This window comes from Anabas testudineus, chromosome 18 (assembly GCF_900324465.2).
Source record: "Anabas testudineus chromosome 18, fAnaTes1.2, whole genome shotgun sequence".
Classification (NCBI taxonomy): domain Eukaryota; kingdom Metazoa; phylum Chordata; class Actinopteri; order Anabantiformes; family Anabantidae; genus Anabas; species Anabas testudineus.
This window is the reverse complement of record NC_046627.1, coordinates 28,967,722-28,986,402: the sequence shown is the minus strand read 5'-3', so window position 1 is coordinate 28,986,402 and position 18,681 is coordinate 28,967,722. Positions and strand designations below refer to the sequence as shown.

At 40.9% G+C, this 18,681-nt stretch overlaps 3 protein-coding genes across 4 annotated transcripts in view; 1 reads left to right on the top strand and 2 right to left on the bottom strand.

The window, feature by feature from the left end:
* pde5ab (phosphodiesterase 5A, cGMP-specific, b) overlaps positions 1-4,034 on the bottom strand; it is a 70,629-nt gene extending 66,595 nt beyond the window's left edge. The window contains exon 1 of one of the 2 annotated variants that reach the window (XM_026353094.1): positions 3,763-4,034. In XM_026353094.1, the coding sequence (XP_026208879.1) occupies positions 3,763-3,767 (5 nt within the window). In that variant the 5' untranslated portion in view covers positions 3,768-4,034. Of the gene's footprint in view, positions 1-2,961; positions 3,167-3,762 lie in introns of those variants that run through there. The other variant, XM_026353095.1, reaches the window with a different exon arrangement.
* A 6,163-nt stretch (positions 4,035-10,197) lies between these two features.
* Positions 10,198-18,063, bottom strand: zcchc4 (zinc finger, CCHC domain containing 4). The gene is made up of 13 exons (XM_026353475.1): positions 17,890-18,063; positions 17,324-17,442; positions 17,167-17,249; positions 16,619-16,891; positions 16,083-16,163; positions 12,731-12,803; positions 12,494-12,644; positions 11,521-11,621; positions 11,146-11,267; positions 10,939-11,014; positions 10,799-10,850; positions 10,526-10,673; positions 10,198-10,416 (listed from the first exon to the last, which is right to left on the bottom strand). Exons 1-13 carry the CDS (start codon positions 17,975-17,977, stop codon positions 10,302-10,304), a joined length of 1,482 nt encoding a protein of 493 aa, XP_026209260.1. The 5' UTR covers positions 17,978-18,063; the 3' UTR covers positions 10,198-10,301.
* Positions 12,852-15,965, top strand: si:dkey-219e21.4 (nuclear factor 7, ovary). Its single transcript, XM_026353477.1, has 7 exons — positions 12,852-13,017; positions 13,384-13,593; positions 14,045-14,140; positions 14,268-14,504; positions 14,604-14,623; positions 14,708-14,838; positions 14,929-15,965. The coding sequence occupies exons 2-7, from the start codon at positions 13,393-13,395 to the stop codon at positions 15,525-15,527; spliced, it is 1,284 nt and encodes a 427-aa protein (XP_026209262.1). The 5' UTR covers positions 12,852-13,017; positions 13,384-13,392; the 3' UTR covers positions 15,528-15,965.
* Positions 18,064-18,681: the final 618 nt, after the last annotated feature.

Here is an 18,681-nt window from a genome sequence, read left to right as displayed (position 1 = left end):
AGTGCCTTGTGATTTGGTGCTATACAAAGAAAACTGAATTGAACTGAATTAAGAGTATCAAAAATTTAATCAGGTTTACTGTACACGGAATAACTACAACATGTTCATCTTCTATTATTGGTAAATATTGTTATATAACTGAAGTATTTTTTCCTTTTCCTTTGACCACTATGATGTATACCGTGGATCCATCCAGCTGTACATAAACATGACAGTGTAAGACGTGGAGTAGCTTATATAACACCAGTGTTACCTTCCTGGACTTCTGAGCAGATGTCTGCAGCTCCCTTATTCTCAGTGATATACAGCAGGTGTGACTGTAAATCTTTGTCTCCAAACACTCAGTGACAGCGATGGTCATGGCTATAATAAGCAATCAAATTCACCTTCACCTTCCTCCTGGCCATGATCCTGTTTAATATCTCGCCCATTCACAGATTTATCGAATCAATTTCACCGCTGAGGCGCCGAGCGGCTGACACCTCCCCTCTGCAGCGGAAATGTGTGTCCTGCATAGTACTCATTAGCCAGCTGGTCAGGCTCTGTCCTGCTGTCCTACCACCTGACGGGTACCATGCAGGAGTCACGTTTTCGTTTACGCTGATTTCAAAACTTGCCAAAGGCGTTAAAGTGGGGAACATGAGTGTGAAAGAGGTATCTTTGTCCTCCTGTGTATTGATCTCAAGGCATGGGTGAAAATCGATTCTTTCTGGGTAGTTTTCTCTCACAGTCTGCCACATTTAGCACATATCTACATGAGATAAATGAAGTGTAGAACAGCTTTTCCACATGTGGTAAAGTGTTCACTGCATTCTGCTCTGGATCACTGTTGTTCTGCTACAACACGTCTCCTTTTTTAAAGTTTATTTTTAACCAAGTGTGGCTTAGAATACTTTGCATCGTGAAATGGAAAATTGGGATGAACACAATGGGAACTTGGCTCCATCACTATCAGCCCCAGAGGGAATAAGTGACTCATGTACCTTTCACAGAAATGACTGCAGCCACATCAAAAGAAACAAGAAACAAGCGGGATGAGAGAAAGAGAACTGATGAAATGTGAACCAAACAACAAAAATGATGATTTATGCTAAGACTTGACTATCTGCAATATCACAAGCTGTATGTCCATCTTTGATCTTACTTTTTACTTCCTTTTTTCTTATGTAATTTTTGTTCCTAGAGTGATGAAAAGCACATGGCCTTTGCTTACATGTTCCCATTATAAAGTAATAACTTCCAAGCAGGACCCGCAGGCCTAATCCAAATGTAGCTCAAGAGCACAGTCATTAATCAAACCGTTACACCCAAAAGGGTTTTGTCCGGCTAGAGAAAGAGCAAATGTATCCCTCTATAAACAAACATGGCTGTCCACAGTGTTTATATCCAATCAGGGCTTATAAATGTAGCACGGACTCAGTCATAGCAGAAGCAGATCAGTGTACTGTAATGGATGAAAGTCTGACAACAACAGGTAACTCGCTTCCAGTTTAAACTTGCATTGTTGAATGTAAGCCACTAGGGGGCAGTGGTGGTGGTGGGGGGCATTTTCAGTACTGTATAGACTAGTTCCAGTTCAACACAAAGTGATACATCAATTTGCTAATTAATGAATGATTCAGTGTTTCTTGACAGTGTGGAAAACCTTTTGAAAGAACTACTCACAGCATTAAAAGAGATTTTAGTCCCTTTCAGCTGCCTGTTTTGGTTTGACTGCTTTTTTTCTTTAAGCCAGTCTTTCTCTGTCTCATGCCATACTTCAACCACATTCCCTCACAACTTTGCTCCATTATCACTTACAGACCAGTTTTTTTCATCACCTCCTGTAGCTCTGTTTAAACCTACTAAATCCACCTGCTTACTGCTAGAAAGTCCTATCGTTCCAAACCAGCCACACAGTTCCAGTCTGTGTTTCCATCATGTTCCTTGTCTGGTGTACTCTGCCATCCTACCTGTTTACTCATAAACCTTGTTCCTCGTGATCTGTGGCTGCCTGTGTGTTATCACTTCAGTACCCTGTGCCTGTGCACCATACAGCAGTCTTGACGTCGTCAGAGCTTTTTCACTTATAATCTGTGTGCTTTACATTTCAACGTATTTATATTCCTTAGGTTTTTTCCTATGTTACATTTCCACATAACGACTCTGGGTTTTGTGTCTCTGCTGAAAATCGAACCACTAACCCTGCAGTTCGTGGACAACTGCTTTACCAACGGTGGCTTACTGTTTTTAGAAACCAAAGCAATGAGTAATAAGAGGCTTAAAGATTAAGTTTTTTAATGTGTAGAATAATGATTAGTGCAGATTCAAACCATAGGTAGAAAAATAAATATAGTTTTCTTACTTTAATTCAAACTAACACTCAGTGCAGTTCCTACTAAGCTGTTGATCTTTGTTCTTATCAGGATGCTAATAAAAGCGTCCATAAGTGTAATAGCGAAGCCACTTTTCATTTTGCCCTATTTCCCAGTAAATGTATCATTTCTCTATCATGCACACATCAAGGCTGAGAGTTAAAGAAGCCCTACACTACATCCTATTCACTTCCCACATCATTTAAAAAGAACTACAAAGATAAACATCTCTGATCCTATGTGGTGAAACCAAAGCAAAAAGGCCCCTTGAGATATTTCCACTGTTTAGCAGGCCAGATTGCAGAATGAAGAGCAAGGCCAGAGGAGAGAAGAGTCTTTATAGAAGAAGGCCTTATATAGTCAGAACAAACGTCCAAATCGTCCGGCTCAGGTAGCGAACAACTCAAGATTCTGACCTCTCCAAAGCTCATAAGCCACCAGAACTAATGAGCTGTTTTTAAAGATAAGAGGAACAATTCAAGAGGTTTGATGTTTATGTGTGCAAAGTTATGTAGGAGAGAAAGTATTTTATCCTGATGAAATAAAACCAAACCACAGGGGACAAAGAAGAATACAAAAACACACGAAACAGAAAGCAAAAACTGACCAGTCCACAAGTGAGACTCTCCGCTTCCCTCAGCTGAACCAGCCAATCATGGTAGTCCCCTCTCAAAAACACACTGTCAAAAGTTGGGATTTGTTGGTTTCAGCTTTCAAGCTCCATCCATTGGCTCCTGGACCTGGTTCAGATTCATCCCACAAGTCCCACGACCTTGTTGCAGCAATGCTGGACTGTGGGACATATGCCAAAATCTTTCTTCTTTAAGTGGCGGCATGTGTTTATTTTTTATTCGAGTCTGTGGGCGGCAACATTGACACATGAAAAGCTGACCAATAGAAGGGGTGGTTGAAGTGCGAGAGCTGACACGCTCAGCCTGGCACTCGTTTCATGAAACCATGCTACTGGATGATAAACAGTTTCGACACAAATGAAGGGAAAACAGGGCTAAGTTGGATGCTGTTTTGCCAGGGCTTGAAATTCCCCTCGCGGCACAGAAAGAACAGGTTTTTAGTTTTTTTAAATGCCAGCACCACTTTTCTTGCAGTGCGAGTCTCACTCAGAAGGAATGCCACTCAGTTTGTTCCATTATGTAGTCAATTATAGTAACAGGTCCGCTCAAATAACACACACACAGTCTGGGCACTTAGCTTCACTACAGTCTATGAGTATCATATAAACTCTTCTACTTAAAAAAGCCCAAAACACTCTTCCCTCACTCACACTCACACTCACACACACACACACACACACACACACTCACTCACTCTGGGAAACTCTGTCATGAATAAATGCGGTTGTGGTCTGTCTAACCCACAGCCTCTGTCCTCGCTCGAGTATCGTACTCACCCCATAGCAGTGGAAAGAAGTCCTTCTGGCTCTGCTGAGCGACCTCTGCAGCTTCAACACACACACTCATGCACATGCACTGATGGAGTCTACTAAGGGGGTTTCCTCATGTGGTTTCTCGCTTCTGTTTTTTACCCCCAGGATCCTTTCACTGGCTTTAGTTGTATCCTTTTTCGGGACAAGAGGAAGGGAAGGGATCAAAACAAATGCTCCTCGTGTCTCACACTAGGGACCATATCAGCCTCCAGTGATACACCACTCTCCACTCCAATCATCCCTCTATTTCCCTCCCTTCCTCCTTATCCTCCTCCTCCTCCAGCTTGAAGACTGTGTGTGTCTGCAGGGAGGCTGTTTGTGCTGAGACCCCCCTTTTTCCCCTGTCTTTCACTTGTTCCTTTGACAAGTCATTTTGCTCTCGTGCCTGTTTTCCCCTAAAAGTTAACAGTGATGTGACAGTGCAGAACGCTCACAATAACAGGTGTATACTGGTCTTTATTTGACTAACTACACTGAAAACAAACAGGACTTTAATGACCAACAAGCACTGCCTGGATGGCAGTTATTCCTAATGTTCAATTAGGAATAATTGTTTAAAGGTTATCCTAATTGTGTTGGGGAATTAGATCTGAAAAATATTTTGTCCTTCTGGATAGTTGCTGGCTTTTAGCTGTAGATTATCAGGAGACTGTCTCTCAGCAGTCTATTTTCAAGACAGAAAAGGTAGTGTTGGAATCAACAGTCCCCCCCTCCCATGGAGATCCACAAGGTTCCTTCTTATGTACTGTTTTATTCAAAGATCAGGAAATAATCAAACCCTGCCAGGATTGAACTGCATTCACCTGCTACCCCATGTGTTATAGTCTAAGTCCAAAATTCATGTAGGCCAACCTAAAGATCGAGAACAAAACTGTTCCATCTGGAATAGCTTTCTAAAGGTCTTTTTTTCTCTTTAACTTTATATTTTTTAAGTCTAGTCTTAAATGTAGAGAGGGCGTCTGCCTCCCGAACCTGAAGTGGGAGCTGCTTCCACAGGAAAGCGGCTTGAAAGCTAAAGGCTCTGCCTCCCATTCTACATTTGGAAACTCTAGGAACCACAAGTAAACCTGCAGTCTGAGAACGTAGAGTTCTGCTGGGGAAAATATGGAACTATGAGTTCTTTAAGATAAGATGGAGCCTGATTAGTAAGGGATTTATAAGTGAGGAGAAGAATTTTAAATTCAATTCTGGATTTTACAGGGAGCCAATGGAGAGAAGCTAACGTTGGAGAAATATGATCTCTCTTGCTAATTCCAGTCAGAACTCCGGCTGCAGCATTTTGGATTAACTGGAGGCTTTTTAATGAGTTATTGGGACAAACTATTAATAATGAATTACAATACTCCAGTCTGGAAGTAACAAATGCATGGACTAGTTTTTCAGCATCACTTTGGGACAGGATGCTCCTAATTTTAACAATATTCCTCAGGTGAAAAAAGGCAGTTCTAGAGATTTCTTTGATGTATGAAGTAAAGGAGATATCCTGGTCAAAGATAATTCTGAGATTTCAAACAGTGTTACTTGAGGCCAAAGTCATCAAGGGTGAGAATGTGATTAGACATAGTGTCTCTGAGATTTTTAGGTTCAAATAAAATAACCTCTGTCTTTTCTGGATTTAGAAAAAGGAAATTGGAGAACATGCTGGTTTTTATGTCTTTTAAGGAGCTTGAAGTTTGACTAATTGATTAGTTTCTTCTGGTTTCATAGATAAGTATAGCTGGGTGTCATCTGCATAGCAATGGAACTTTATACTTTAATGTTTCCTAATAATATTGCCTAAGGGGCACATATATAGAGTGAAAAGAACCCTGTGGAACTCCGTAGCTAGCTTTGCTGCGCATGGAAGACTCATCATTAACATGTACTTATTTACTTTTTATTAACCTTAACTTGTTCACAGTGCAGCTGGTCAGAGCAGCTGATGGTGTATTATACTGAATAGGTCCTGTAATAGACATGAATAGAAAGCATGCACCAGTCCTCAGTCTCTCTACAGTTACTCTGTGAATGAAAACATTTCACTGTGTGTAATGGTGTGGCAAAGCACACATGTTTATGATTCAATTACCCTGTCATACATGCTCTTCTGCTTTGTGTGTATATACAGTAGGTGTGTGTCTGTCGGCAGGTGTTTGTGTGTGCAGCCACCTGCAGGGATGGGTCGGTATATTCTGTCTTTGTTCTCAGTAGATTAAAGCAGATGAAAAAACTCCTTTGCTTCAAAGGTCAGCATGGATTCAGACAGGAAACGCTTTCAGACGGGACGGGAACAGAACCAACAAAATCTCTGTCAACTCGGTCCTTTTCAGCGTGTTTTTAAAAAACCTTGCCTTAGTTAAGGGATAATGCTGATTTCATTGAACCATCAGCTGTAATATACTGAAATATTTCATATAATAAAGGTGTGATGTGAAGTTTATAGTGTCTGTCATTACTCGTTAGTTTAGAGTGATATAATTTTATACCATTTCCTGATTAAAACATCTTTCATTTTCATTTTTACACTAATAAAACTATTGCTACAATTATACTTGCTACCATACATAACATTAATTTCTATTTCAGATTCTAAATTGTAAAGTTAGGTTTAGGAGAAATGTATGTTTTGGATATAAAACTGGGTTTCTACTCTGCTATGTTAGCTGTGGTTTTCTTATCAGTCATTTAATATTCTTTTAGTTAAGTGCAATAATGAAAGAAGAAGGATTAAGTTTTTGCTTTGGCTAAGCCTAGCAGCAGCTATGTCAAAGTGTCTTAGTGAGATTTAGAGACTTTTCAGACCCCTCTAGTCAAAATATCTATTGACAAATCATTTTTGAGCCCCCTTGAGGGTTCATGTTTTTTGAATGGCTCTAACTCTCTCACCAGTGTTTTTATGCTTTTCTTTATTAATAAGTTAATATTAATAATATGTATTTTATGTATTCTCTGACATCTTTTCTACTTGTATTTATCTTACATGGCTTATTAAGCCTTTATAAACTGTTATATACTAGTTATGTATTTGTTGGGTGTATTTTCATTTATAAAGTTTATTCTGTCCCTACAAAAACATCATCCATCTATCAGCAGTACAAGCAGTGTGCCTATTACATTATGAAGAACTTCATCCCTGTAGCACTTACAGCATCCCCTAACTGTAGTGTTTACACAGAGTGCTGATGACCATACTGCCGAGAACATCATTTCCCGTTAAGGGATTTGGCATGCTTGGAGAGGTTCAGCCAGTCCAAACATCAGAGTTTACTCTGAGATACAAAGCACAGTGTGAGACTGTGCTATCAGTAGACTGGGATGTGGTAGACTATGCCAAGAGAGCTGACCACAAAAGATTAGATTAGCATGAATCTACAAAATTTGGAATGTGACAGGAAATGAGAAACAACCCTTAAAAATGGCTAACAGACACTTAATAACAATAAATGAGATTAAACACTATGTGTACTAAACAGATCCTTGGTTATTTGGAAACTATACACATAATGGAAGGAAAGCAAGAATATATTATATTAGATGCATTTGTCTAATAAAAAATCTGAACTCTGTCAGTATGCAGTGGTATAACCTCCCATGCTCCTGTGTAAACAAATCTTTAGAATTACAATGATGTTGCAGTTTGAGTTTGCAGTGGAAAATGTACAAATGTTTGAATGGATTGAACTAAACTAAATATAATACTTGATGAATTTGATATATATGAAGACACCATTAATGTCCAACAATACATACACACTCTCCTCCAAAAGTATTGGACCAGTGAGGCAAATTCCTTTATTTGTGCTGTAAAATGAAAAAATACATTTGGATTTGACAAAAAACAAAAATGGAAATAGGACAAAAGATCAACATCAACAAAAAGCTGCAGTGAAAGCCTGGAACAGCATCACAAAAGAAGAATGCAAACGTTTGGTGACGTCAGTGGTTTGATGCAGTTACTGCAAGCAAAGGATTTACAGCTAAATATTAGCTCTTATTCACGTTAATCTATTTTAGTTCATCTGTTCCAATAAATACCTTTGCTCACATGGGTAGGTTGAAACAAAATGTGCTATCTTCTAAGTTGTGTATCAAATCCACACGTAAACAACTAGAAAAAAAAGCTTAAATATACCTGTCAGGTACCGAAAACATTTGATGCTTTTTGAAGCATAAAATACCGATATTTCAAAAAAACAATCAAATGTCTCCGTTTCTGAGAACTGTTCTGTGTATTGGTATTTGTGTATGGTTTGTATTCTATGTGTCTTTTTATCAGCCAAACACTTGTGTTTGTCTCTTTCCATATCTGCAAACAAAACCCCTGCCCTCTTTCCGTTCCATATACCTGCATTAGAAGCTCCTGCTTTGGTCTGCGGTTTTGATGTGTGAATTTACAATCACAGGAGCAGATGGGGTAAAAAAAAAAAAAAAAAAGCTCCATTCTTTCACATTTTATCTTATATCTAATTAGATTTTCTTCCTGTTTTCCATCTCTCCAGGCTCATTTCCATTTCATAGAAAGAGAGGCTGACCCACACAGATCTGTCTCTGCCTGCTTAGCATTTGAATCGCACATCAGTGCTCAGCTTCTTTAAATGCTCTGCTGGGCTCAAGCTGCTCTCTGCCTGAATTTCCTGCTCATGTTTCCTTCCTGAGTTCATGGATTTGCGCTCTTGGGTTTTATCTTTCTTATTTTCCTCTTCGTTTCTCTGTGTAGATCTTGATTTTCATTAGTTTGTAACAACTTCAAACTCCTTTAAGTAGGTAGCAGAGCTTGATGACTTATCTTCATGTGATTCCAGATGTTAAAGCTGCATTAATAGAATGTTTGGCCACTAGGGGCAGCAGAGCAACGTGAAAACACAACATTGATCAATATGACAAAGATATTTTCTTAAGTACCACAAACAATTAGCAGTTCAGAGATCCAACAAAAAGAAATGGAATTAGCATTCGATTGAGATAAAAAATACATTTAGTTGACCCCACAAGGGTTTCATAAGAGTACCACTTGCGACAACTCTAGTATTAGGATAGTAATACACTTTACTGAAGCAAACAAAGGTAAGTGAAGCCTTTGGAATAAGCTATTATTCCGCATTATGGCTAAAGTAGGACTCATATTTTAAGTTGAACTAATTCAGTATTTGCAGGGTCAGTGACTTGATCCTTAGCTCTTCCTGCATTGAAAGCTGTTGCACCTTTTGTAAAAGCTCTCCTGAGCAATTTCACCAAGGGAATAATAAGAAAACACGCCATAATCGTGTGTTTTATTTGAATATAGCAAAAGAAAGTGAACACTCTGAATTATTAGCTGGTTACATCTCATGAGGCAGCCATATTTTTGGAATATCTGGTGTGAATGGCTCATTTGAGGTCATTCCACAGCATCTGTTTTGGGTTCAAGTATAGCTGCTGACTCGTTGCTCCAAAAGTATCCTTTAGTTGTTACTCCAAGCTTCCTTTTTACCTAATTGTGCCCTTGGAGCCATATTACTGAGCACCCAAGTGTAGGTAGAGTAGGCACAGAACTAAATTGTATCCATTTATAGACAATTTGTCCAGTTAAGTACTATTTTTGGAAGTAGAGGGTAGTAACCCATTGCTCTTGCCACAAAAACAAGTCTTCCCCTAAATCACTTATTCCACTGATGCTAAGAGGAAAGGATCTAAGTGGTCACCAGATGATCCTGAGTATAAATAATACAAAACCTCCAATAACTCTGTGACCTCCTAAACTGTTGATCACAATATATAGCAAAGGATTCTGGCAGGAGGTAGTGTATATCTATCTGTCTCCTTTAAAAGACAATAGAAGATATCATAAACAGTGCATGCTTATGTGCGTGTGAGCATTGAGACACCATCACGCTTGTAGGAAATGAATATCTAGCGCACTTAGAGATCATTGTTGTAATGTCAACAATGTCTATGCTATATGTACAAAAGCAGGCTCTTTGTAAAACGCTGCTCTGAATGGCAGATCACTGAGGCAGCAGAGTCTTTACCAACACTGCCATCAGGTGGCATCATGAAGCAACGCCACATGCTGTCTTTGGCTCATGACTTTTGCTCAGGTCCTAAAGAATCTTGAAGGCAATTGGACAGATACTAATATAATGTATCACCTCAAAAACCAAGGAGGCTAAAGAAAAAGCTGTCCGTCCAGGCTACAGACTGACCCTAGCTATGTGAAATACTCACTTCTATAAAATGATCATTAGCTCGCACACTGCAATATGGCAACATTCGCATGGCGTACAATGTGTTTAGTAAATATCTGTAACTGAAACACCTTAGTTGCTAAAAGTTTTGTGTAACAACTTGTGACAAAAATATAAGAACTGTTGTCTTTAGAGAACAGACATCATCATCATAAAAAGGGCTGATATATGCAGAATTTAGACCAAAAGACAAATCTGCTTTGCTTACGGTTTTTTATTCTACTGGAACAACAGTTTCAATAAACACTCTTCAGTAGCTTCTGACTGCACAGATGACAATATACTGCATGAACACAGAGGTCACACAGCTCTCTTCTTTGATCTGCGAGCTGCTCCAGACTTCCTCTTAGCTTTAGGCTTCTGAAGGGGATGATGGGATACATTTTTCTTTGCACTCTTGGCACGGGACTGATGACTAGAGGGGCAACAGAGAGACACATACACAGATGGCAAAAGAACAAGTTAAGTCGTGCAAATATTGAACCATGCCAGCACAGTGAGGGCTAGAAAAAGCTCTGTCCCACCTGTTGATCCTGTGTTTGCCTTTAAGAGGGCAGGATTTGCGTTTGTGCTGCAGGCTGCCGCAGTTGAAGCAGCCTTCTTTTCCTTCACTGTGGCCACATGGGTGGTCTGGGAGGGCACAGCGCCCGCAGGACTGACAGTGTCTCCATGCTTGGATGGTAAAAAATGTCAATCAATACACAAATTACTACAACATAAAAGCTTAAGCAGTGATGTGATGACTGATATTTGTCTTCAGAGTATCTGATTATGTGATTATGTGTACATTTACATACATGGCTTCACACATTTCTTGCATGTTGAGCAGTGCTTCCATTCCCGACCATCCTGGAGACAAACAGAGAAGATAGTGGTACATTTTCCGTTAGAGTTAGAATAATGTCATTCATGGTGTGTAAGGATTCAGTGATGGTACCTTGGATGGGCAGGTGTTGCATTTAGCACAGTGCTTGTTGAAGGACCAGACGTATCTCTCACACACTGAGCAAAATCTAACAGGAAGATGCAAAGACTCATGATCTCTTGATTTAGCTGTACAAGTACATATAACAATAAATCGTAGTGCTTACACTAATCAGCCACAACATTAACACCCACTAGTGGTTTACATATACAGTGGTACCTGTAGCCCTCCTCTTCGGGCAGGACAACATCCCTGGGAGAGATGTTAGTAAATAGTCTGACTGGAGTCTGCTTCCTGCCGGTCTTCCCGTGTTTATACAGAGGATGGTTGTCATAGTCCACCTGATTGGAAACCAAAGCAAATATTGACTTTATGGTTTACAGTCCACAGAGACTGAACTCAACCTAGAGATAGTGCAGTCTCCAAACAAAGCCCAGCCTCTTGTTGTTGTACTTTATCACTTTATCACACAAAATTACATGTGGCAGCAGGTAGCCATGAGTCACTGCTCTAAGGCAGGTGTGATGAACGAGGTTTACAACCATTGTACTGGTTAAATTCCTCTTTTTATCAATCTGTAGCAATAATTTATACCTGGTAGTCTAGCATGGAGAATGAGGGGAGACACTCCAGGATGCGAGGCTCAAAGAAATACGGGAAGATCCACATCATGGGCATGTCAGCGGCCACGCTGTCTACGCACACAAAACAAACACGTGTTAGTAAAAACACGGCACATTTGATACATTCTATTAGAGGAAGTTGAAAATGTCTCGACCCTCTCATCAGTCTGTTGCATCGAAGACTTAAATGTGCCAAACCACAACAAGTGTACAAGAGCCCTCTTTACAGACATCGTTGCAATTTACTGTTAAGTTGACCCCTCTGTAAGAGGCCTGGAGGGCCCACAAAAATCGGCCCCAGCATTTTTAACACAGCTGTTGGAATTAGCGCTGCGACATTTAACGTGACCTTTACTGTGGTGTATAACATGCACGCCAGAAACACAATCCATTCCACATAAGTAAATTTAGCAGTGGATGAAAATGACTTCAGACAGAAAAACAGATTAACAGTGATTTTTGGTAATGTTACCTTTCTTCAACAAACATAATGCTAGGTATCATGATGTTTGTTAGGTAGCATTTCTTCTTTCTTGTTGATTTCTAAATCAAAAATCAATGACTATCAGTTTGAAATGTTGAAAGTTCAGCAGAGTATGAACGATGAGATCTCATAAAAAGTAAGTGCTTTTATTATTAGCCAAACAGCTAATGTTGGTGGCTTACTGAAGGTCAATGCAGACAAACACACCGTTTAATCTTACACTTCTCTTTTCTGTTTTTCATTTGGTTTTGAAATGGACTTTATTACACGGTGTGCACAGGTACAGTACTGCACTTTAAATGTCTTTCATTCTGCTGAACTGAACTGAAAAATATTTTCAATTCAATTTATTTTTATTCACCTCTCAAGAGAACATTTAATGGAACCAAAGTCACAAAGATGATTTAACATAGTAAACCTGCTGTGTTTATACAGAAAGGACTTAAGCAGTGACACTGACCAGAGCTCTGCAGCTTCCTCCACGTCTGTGAGATCTGAGAGAAACTGTTGGCTAGAGGGCTCACCAGACCCCCAAAAGGAGGGTCGGCCACCATCACCACCTTCTCCCCGTCACACTCTGTGAGGAAGGTCTGCAGGATGGCACTGGAGGACTGACAAGACACAAAGTTTTGTTATGAAGTGCTAACATACAGTGTTGTCTCAACATAATTCAACGGCATGAAAATCAAACTCCTACCTCTCCACCAAAGAAGTGATGGTTGAACATGTTGTAGTGGCAGAACTCATCCTGGCTGTAGAACTGAGCATATCTGAAACAGAGGCATATGTTCTGTTCCTTTGTCTAATAGTGCAAGTTCAAACTTATCTCCTGTAGAATACACACACTGAACCCAGAGGTGTGTATCACGGTTACGATAAGGTGTCTGAGCGTGAGCTGCAGGCTGCAGCTTGTAACGCAGGAACACACCCTCTTTGCACATTCTTTACTGAAACGGACGAGAGAGGCAGACGTGCAGAGCTCAGGTAAAAATCACTTCAAACATGTATTTATTCCTGTAGACAGATTAACGTGCGGTCTGTATTTAACTTTTTACAGCATGTAGAGGTAAATATTATTCTACAGTATACAAGGAACTATGCAAATATATTTGAACGCTAGATATTCAGGTGGCTGTGATGTGTTAGGAAATCTGCGAACGAAAGCTAGACCATGTCCTGGACCAGACTTTTGCAAAGAGTTTAGCATGGACTTGTTGTCATAGACTTCCCAAAAACCTGAAGAACTGGTTCATGATGAAAACAGAGTGCCGAAATTCAAAAAATGCTTCATGTAAGAATAAAGAAAATATTTCAGGTAGCTGTTAAACGTTTGCTCCATGTTGTGTTCAGCCCTGAGAAATGGCAGAAAAGGAGTCATGTGTTGGTGATGGAGAGTCTGTGCTGAGTGGTCTCGCAGCACCATCTGCAGGCAACTGCGGTGTACCACAGGACGGACTGATCTTAACTCCGCTGGACTCCAGCAGTGGCAGGGTTGTTCAGCCTTTCCCACGATCTCCAAAACTACAGAGGAAGACAGCCAAAGCTGCACAGCCCTCTCAGGTAAACACGAGTGTGGTGGGGCGCACAGGCTAGACCATCTGACAGCGTAATGATTTCATACTGTCGTTAAAGATTCAGAGACTCCAGAGAAATCTCTGTACGTGATCAGACCAAAAGTGTGTGCTGAATGGCTCTGATGTTTGAGCCCTCAGATGGCACTGCAGGAAAAACAGACATGGCTCTGTAGTGGAAATCACAGCTTGGGCTCAGGAGCCCCACTGAAAACCACTGTCAGTGAACACAACATGAGGATTTCATGTCATTGCTGCAGGTTATGGTGTGAAGACTCGTGGGCACAATGAGCCAATTTCCAAATTCAAATTAAATAATTGAAGCAGTGCCCAAACCTTAGATTATTCCTTTGTTTTTCTCCAACTTCATCCACATCCATGAGATATTCAATGCTGATAAAAATCTGTGGTTAGTCAATACTTGGCTGTAACTCTGACAGGAACAGCTGTCCAGATGTTTGGAGGAGCTGCAAGCAGAGAAATCAAAGACTGAGGCCCACATCCAGTCTCTGAAGAAACGCAAAGCAGATCTCTGTGTAAGTATGTGATCAGGTACCAGCAGTACTTCACAGAGTCCCTACACAGACATCAGACCCTCACTGAGGACTGAAACTCGCTTGGTGACTGTTTACCATCTGTCTTATCTGTTGCATGTTCCTGAAGAGGAGCACAGAGATGAGGAAGCAGCAGGTTCACGAGAGCTTCGAGAACATGCGGGCTGTCCTGAAGCAGGACGAGCAGGCCATCCTGGACTCTCTGGAGCTGGACCTCAAAAAGACCAGAACCAAACTGGACCAGGTTCTTAGGAATTGGAAGCAACATCAGGACCAGGTCAGCAAGAGCATCAGCAGCACCCAGAGAGCACTGAGCAGCAGCTGTGCACCAGAGGAGGATGGAAAGGTCCGATTCACGTGTTGCTCAATACCACAATATAACAACAGTAACTCAAGTATTTCAGTGCTTGTTTAAACAGTGTTTGTGTTTGTGTCTCTTCTCAAGGGTCAAACTGAGAATCTGAGGTAAGACACCACCGGATAAAAAGTTTTCCATCCAATTTCCTACACAGCTCTCTGACTCACCATTATCTCTGATCTCTCCTCCAGTCCTAAGAAGCCAGACGCCTCTGAAAAGGAAATCCGACTGAATGAAGAGAGATTTGAGAGGCTTCTTAAAATGTTATCCTCCATTTCCAAAAGCCTGAAAGCCCAGCTGCAGAGGAAGACTCTACTGTTAGGTGGGTCAGGGGATTATTTCTACACCAGCGCATTTAGAGCAGCAGCATGATAACTTAAGAAGAAGCTAAGGATCCTCTGTTTCATTTCAGATTCCTCCCCTGTGGTGACAGACAGGCACACTTGCCACAGTCAGATCACGGTGGCTTCAGAGGGGCGGGCTATGTTCTTCTCAGGTAGTGCTCGCTCCGCTCCGGAGCACCCTCTGCAGTTTGATAAGGTGTGTTGCGCTCTGGGCTCGTCACCCATTACAGCCCGTCACAGCTACTGGGAGGTCGACGTACGCTGCAGCGCTGCCTGGGCTGTGGGTGTAGCGTACGCCAGCCTGCAGAGAAAGGGCCGGGACAAGGGTGCCAAACTGGGCCGCAACAGGAACTCATGGTGTGTGGAGCTCCGGAACAGGAACCTGTGGGCTTGGCACAACGACCGCCATGTGGTGTGTCATGGGGTCGGCCAAAGTTTGCTTGGAAAAGTGGGAGTGTGGGTGAATTATGACAAGGGCCAGCTGATTTTCTACAATGCAGACACCATGGTTGTCCTGCAGAAATTCTCTGCAGCCATGACGCCGGTGTTCGACAGGGCTCATCACCAGTTCACCGAACCTTTGTACCCTGCTATATGCTTTCTGAAACCGCAGGAGAACCAGATGTGGCCAAACCACCTGGAGTTCTGTGACCTCACTACTTTGTGATGCTGCAGTCACTCTCCAGAGACAGCACCTACCTGATGTCTTGTTGGTGATAATGTGTGTGCTCTTTTGTACGGGTGGAACGGTTTGCACAGTTTGTAATTGGAAAACAAACTGTGAAATGAAAGATCCTCTCAACTCCAGACAGCCTACACTGGAGAAAGTCATTTCAGGGAGGCAGGGTCAGTGGGTGGGGCTCTGACCACGGCCAAAACACAAACACATCCTGCTCTGTCCATGAACTGCTCACAAGCAGCGTAATAGAGCTGCTGCTAACAGACATAGAAATACAGTGTTACTTTCTAACCCTAAAGTCTGTGCACAAAGGCAAGTGATAGATTCTCTTAGAAGAAGGGGAAATTGATTTCTGGGATTTATAATTATCTAGAGAGTCAAGGAGCCACTATTAAAATACACATGAGACAGCTGATATTGTGAGTTTGGACTTAGATAAGTTACAACTCTACCCTTTTCCATCCATGCATTGTGTATATAGCATTAAATGAGATCGGCTTTATAGTAAATGCAGCATGATACATGACAACATGACAAACTAACCTGAAGTCAATGTCCAGCAGCAGACTCTTCATTGGTTCATGTTTCTGCTCCAGGTTTCGCAATTTGATCAGCTCCTGGAGTCTGTTACAAAAATCACAAAATCATTACTGTAAATTTTGATGTTATTTTTTTATTACTGGAAGCTTAAAATTGTTCATTACGTTTCACATTTCACTAATCAATGTTGTGCTATAAGACAAAATTCTAAAATAAAATTAGAAATATTATGTATTTTGTCAAATCTCAAGTTTGATGTTGTTGACTTGTCCTAATGAAAAATCTCTCTACTCACATTTAATACAGGACATTAGAACTGAACTGAACTTTCTTTCTGAATTTTCTTTACTTAAAAGTTCCTTTTTCCTTAAAATGTTCTCATTGAAAATTCTATCTTTAGCACATAGTCCACAATATAACCACAGTCAGGAAACTGGCTACAGAGAAGGGGACAACATATATTAAGGTCACCTCTCTGATTTTGGTGAGCTGACCCTTTAAGACAGGCTGAGTATCTGTTAAGACAGGATCTCTCTCACCTGGGTGTACCCACACAGAGCACCCTCCTGTATCCCAGAGCAGCTAAGGTGTCGAGCAGAAAGTGCGAGCTGCGGTCGGTGAACAGGTACTGGGCGTTGCTCTTCTTGTTGTCCAGAGGACGCAGCAGCACACTGGGCCTCGTCAGCTGGGCTGGAGTGATGGAAGTTGATCTGTGAGAGGAGTGGGCCTCGTGCTCTCCTGGCAGGAGAAGAACCTGACAATCCTGACAAAATATCTTCTCATTCAAAGGTAGGGAGGAAAACGTTCGGAACCTGGGAAACAAATCAAAGAAAATATTCACTTTCTATATGAGAATTAGGATTTTTGTCATGTGGCATGACAGACGTGCCACATTAGATTTACATGTTTCAAAATCAAAACTAACCAATCAAGGTTTTTTATTTTTATTTTAAAATAATACTTGTGGGATGAATGTTGTGCTTGGCTGTGATACACAGGTTCTTCTTCAGCCATGATGGGCTGCAGTTGATTTCCTCTCTACATGTGCTGAGTATTGGTGTAAGTATTGAGTATTAGTAAGTATTACCTGGTAAAGTACTCCTGATGGCTGAACGGAGGTCTCTTTGACTGGTTCTCTGCTTCTCTAGCCAACAGCCTGGCCTCTGAGACCTTCAAAGAATAATTTAAAAGATTACTGATAGATATCTTGTTAAAAGTGACAGATATTAATGTATCAAGCTCACCTTTTCATCTTCCCACTGGAAAAAGTTGCAGTCTTTTCTGTCTCTGCAGGCCGAGCAGGCAAAGAATCTCCTGCCTTTCTCTCCTGCTTTGCTAACTTTCTCAAATAGCAACGTAGGACCTGGTAAAACACATGTGACATTATTATTATTCTATAAGTCATGACCTTTTATACTTCTCTGACAATGGAGGTTCAGCCTACGTCAAAAAAAACTTTACATGTTTGACTTATTATGCTAAGCTACATGCTCAAATTCACAATGAAGTTTGAGGTTTGTGAAATATAATTTTTAGCTAAAATTCGGCTTAAACATTAAGTTCACATCTTATTCTCACGCTCCAAAGTAAAGTTACCTTACATACGTCGCTGTTAACAATTATCTTACTGATTGCATGGGCTGTGCCTTGTGTTGTAGACATGTGCCGAATTAATTATAAGACATTAGTTGTTGTTATATTGTCATGAATATTATTCGACTTGGAAGAATGAATGCAATTCTGAGGGACAAGCCTTACTAACCCAGTGTCGTGTTAAGCTATGAAGTCAACGTTTACATTTCAAATTTACCGTGAACACAACATGGTGTTGTTTTACCGTCCTCCGTAAGAATAACCTCTATTCCAAAAGTGTGGACGTGAGTCTCGGTTATGTCCATGTCGTCAAAATTACAGTTAATCAACTGTTTATAAAACTTCACTTCACTCGAGAGCTCTGCCTGTCAAGTGGAAGCCATGCCGCACTGAGTCGCGCAGCACTGACGTCATTAATATTTTGTCGCAGGAAAAGCTCATAGGTCATAAACCAAAACAGAGCCAGACTCTGATTTGCATGTATTAGATTGTTTTGTTTTTGTTTATTGTTTTTTTGTGTGTGTTTGTTTATATGGGACTGAAAGTACAAATAATAAATAAATGGAAATGAAACAGTAACTCCTGGTGCTCTCGTATTTTTATTGTGGAGTTCACAATTCTAAATATTCATTTTATAAAATTCAGTGCAACCATATGGGGGCTGAACCCCCATATGGAAGTCTGAAAAAATGCAGACGATTGTTTCAGGATGGGCATCTAACTTAAAATATTTGCCAAATAAAACATGCGAATCATCAACACAACACAACTTCCATTCGGTCATATTGGGGGTAAAACGACCACCGGTGCTGTTGACCTACAGGTCTCAGTGGAAACTGGGCTACTGTTGGTCGAAGAAGCAGAGGGGGAAGGCATGTTTGCAGGCAGAGAGAGAAGAGGAAAGGAAAGAGTGTAGGACTGACAGCAGGGACTGTTGAGACTATGACAGGGAAGGAGCAAGATGGTTGACAACATGCAGAAAAGGACGGTGGGCATACTGTGTGTCCAG

What these genes read in the sequence shown, in the direction of transcription:
- si:dkey-219e21.4 (XM_026353477.1), top strand. Translation starts at nt 13,393, where the DNA reads ATGGCAGAAAAGGAGTCATGTGTTGGTGATGGAGAGTCTGTGCTGAGT. An exon ending in AACGCAAAGCAGATCTCTGT is followed by an intron (nt 14,141 to 14,267) that starts GTAAGTATGTGA and finishes ATGTTCCTGAAG; the next exon opens with AGGAGCACAGAGATGAGGAA. An exon ending in CACCAGAGGAGGATGGAAAG is followed by an intron (nt 14,505 to 14,603) that starts GTCCGATTCACG and finishes TCTCTTCTCAAG; the next exon opens with GGTCAAACTGAGAATCTGAG.
- zcchc4 (XM_026353475.1), bottom strand. Translation starts at nt 17,977, where the DNA reads ATGGACATAACCGAGACTCACGTCCACACTTTTGGAATAGAGGTTATT. An exon ending in CTCTGTGTGGGTACACCCAG is followed by an intron (nt 16,164 to 16,618) that starts GTGAGAGAGATC and finishes TTTTTGTAACAG; the next exon opens with ACTCCAGGAGCTGATCAAAT. An exon ending in TCTCCATGCTAGACTACCAG is followed by an intron (nt 11,268 to 11,520) that starts GTATAAATTATT and finishes GTTTCCAATCAG; the next exon opens with GTGGACTATGACAACCATCC.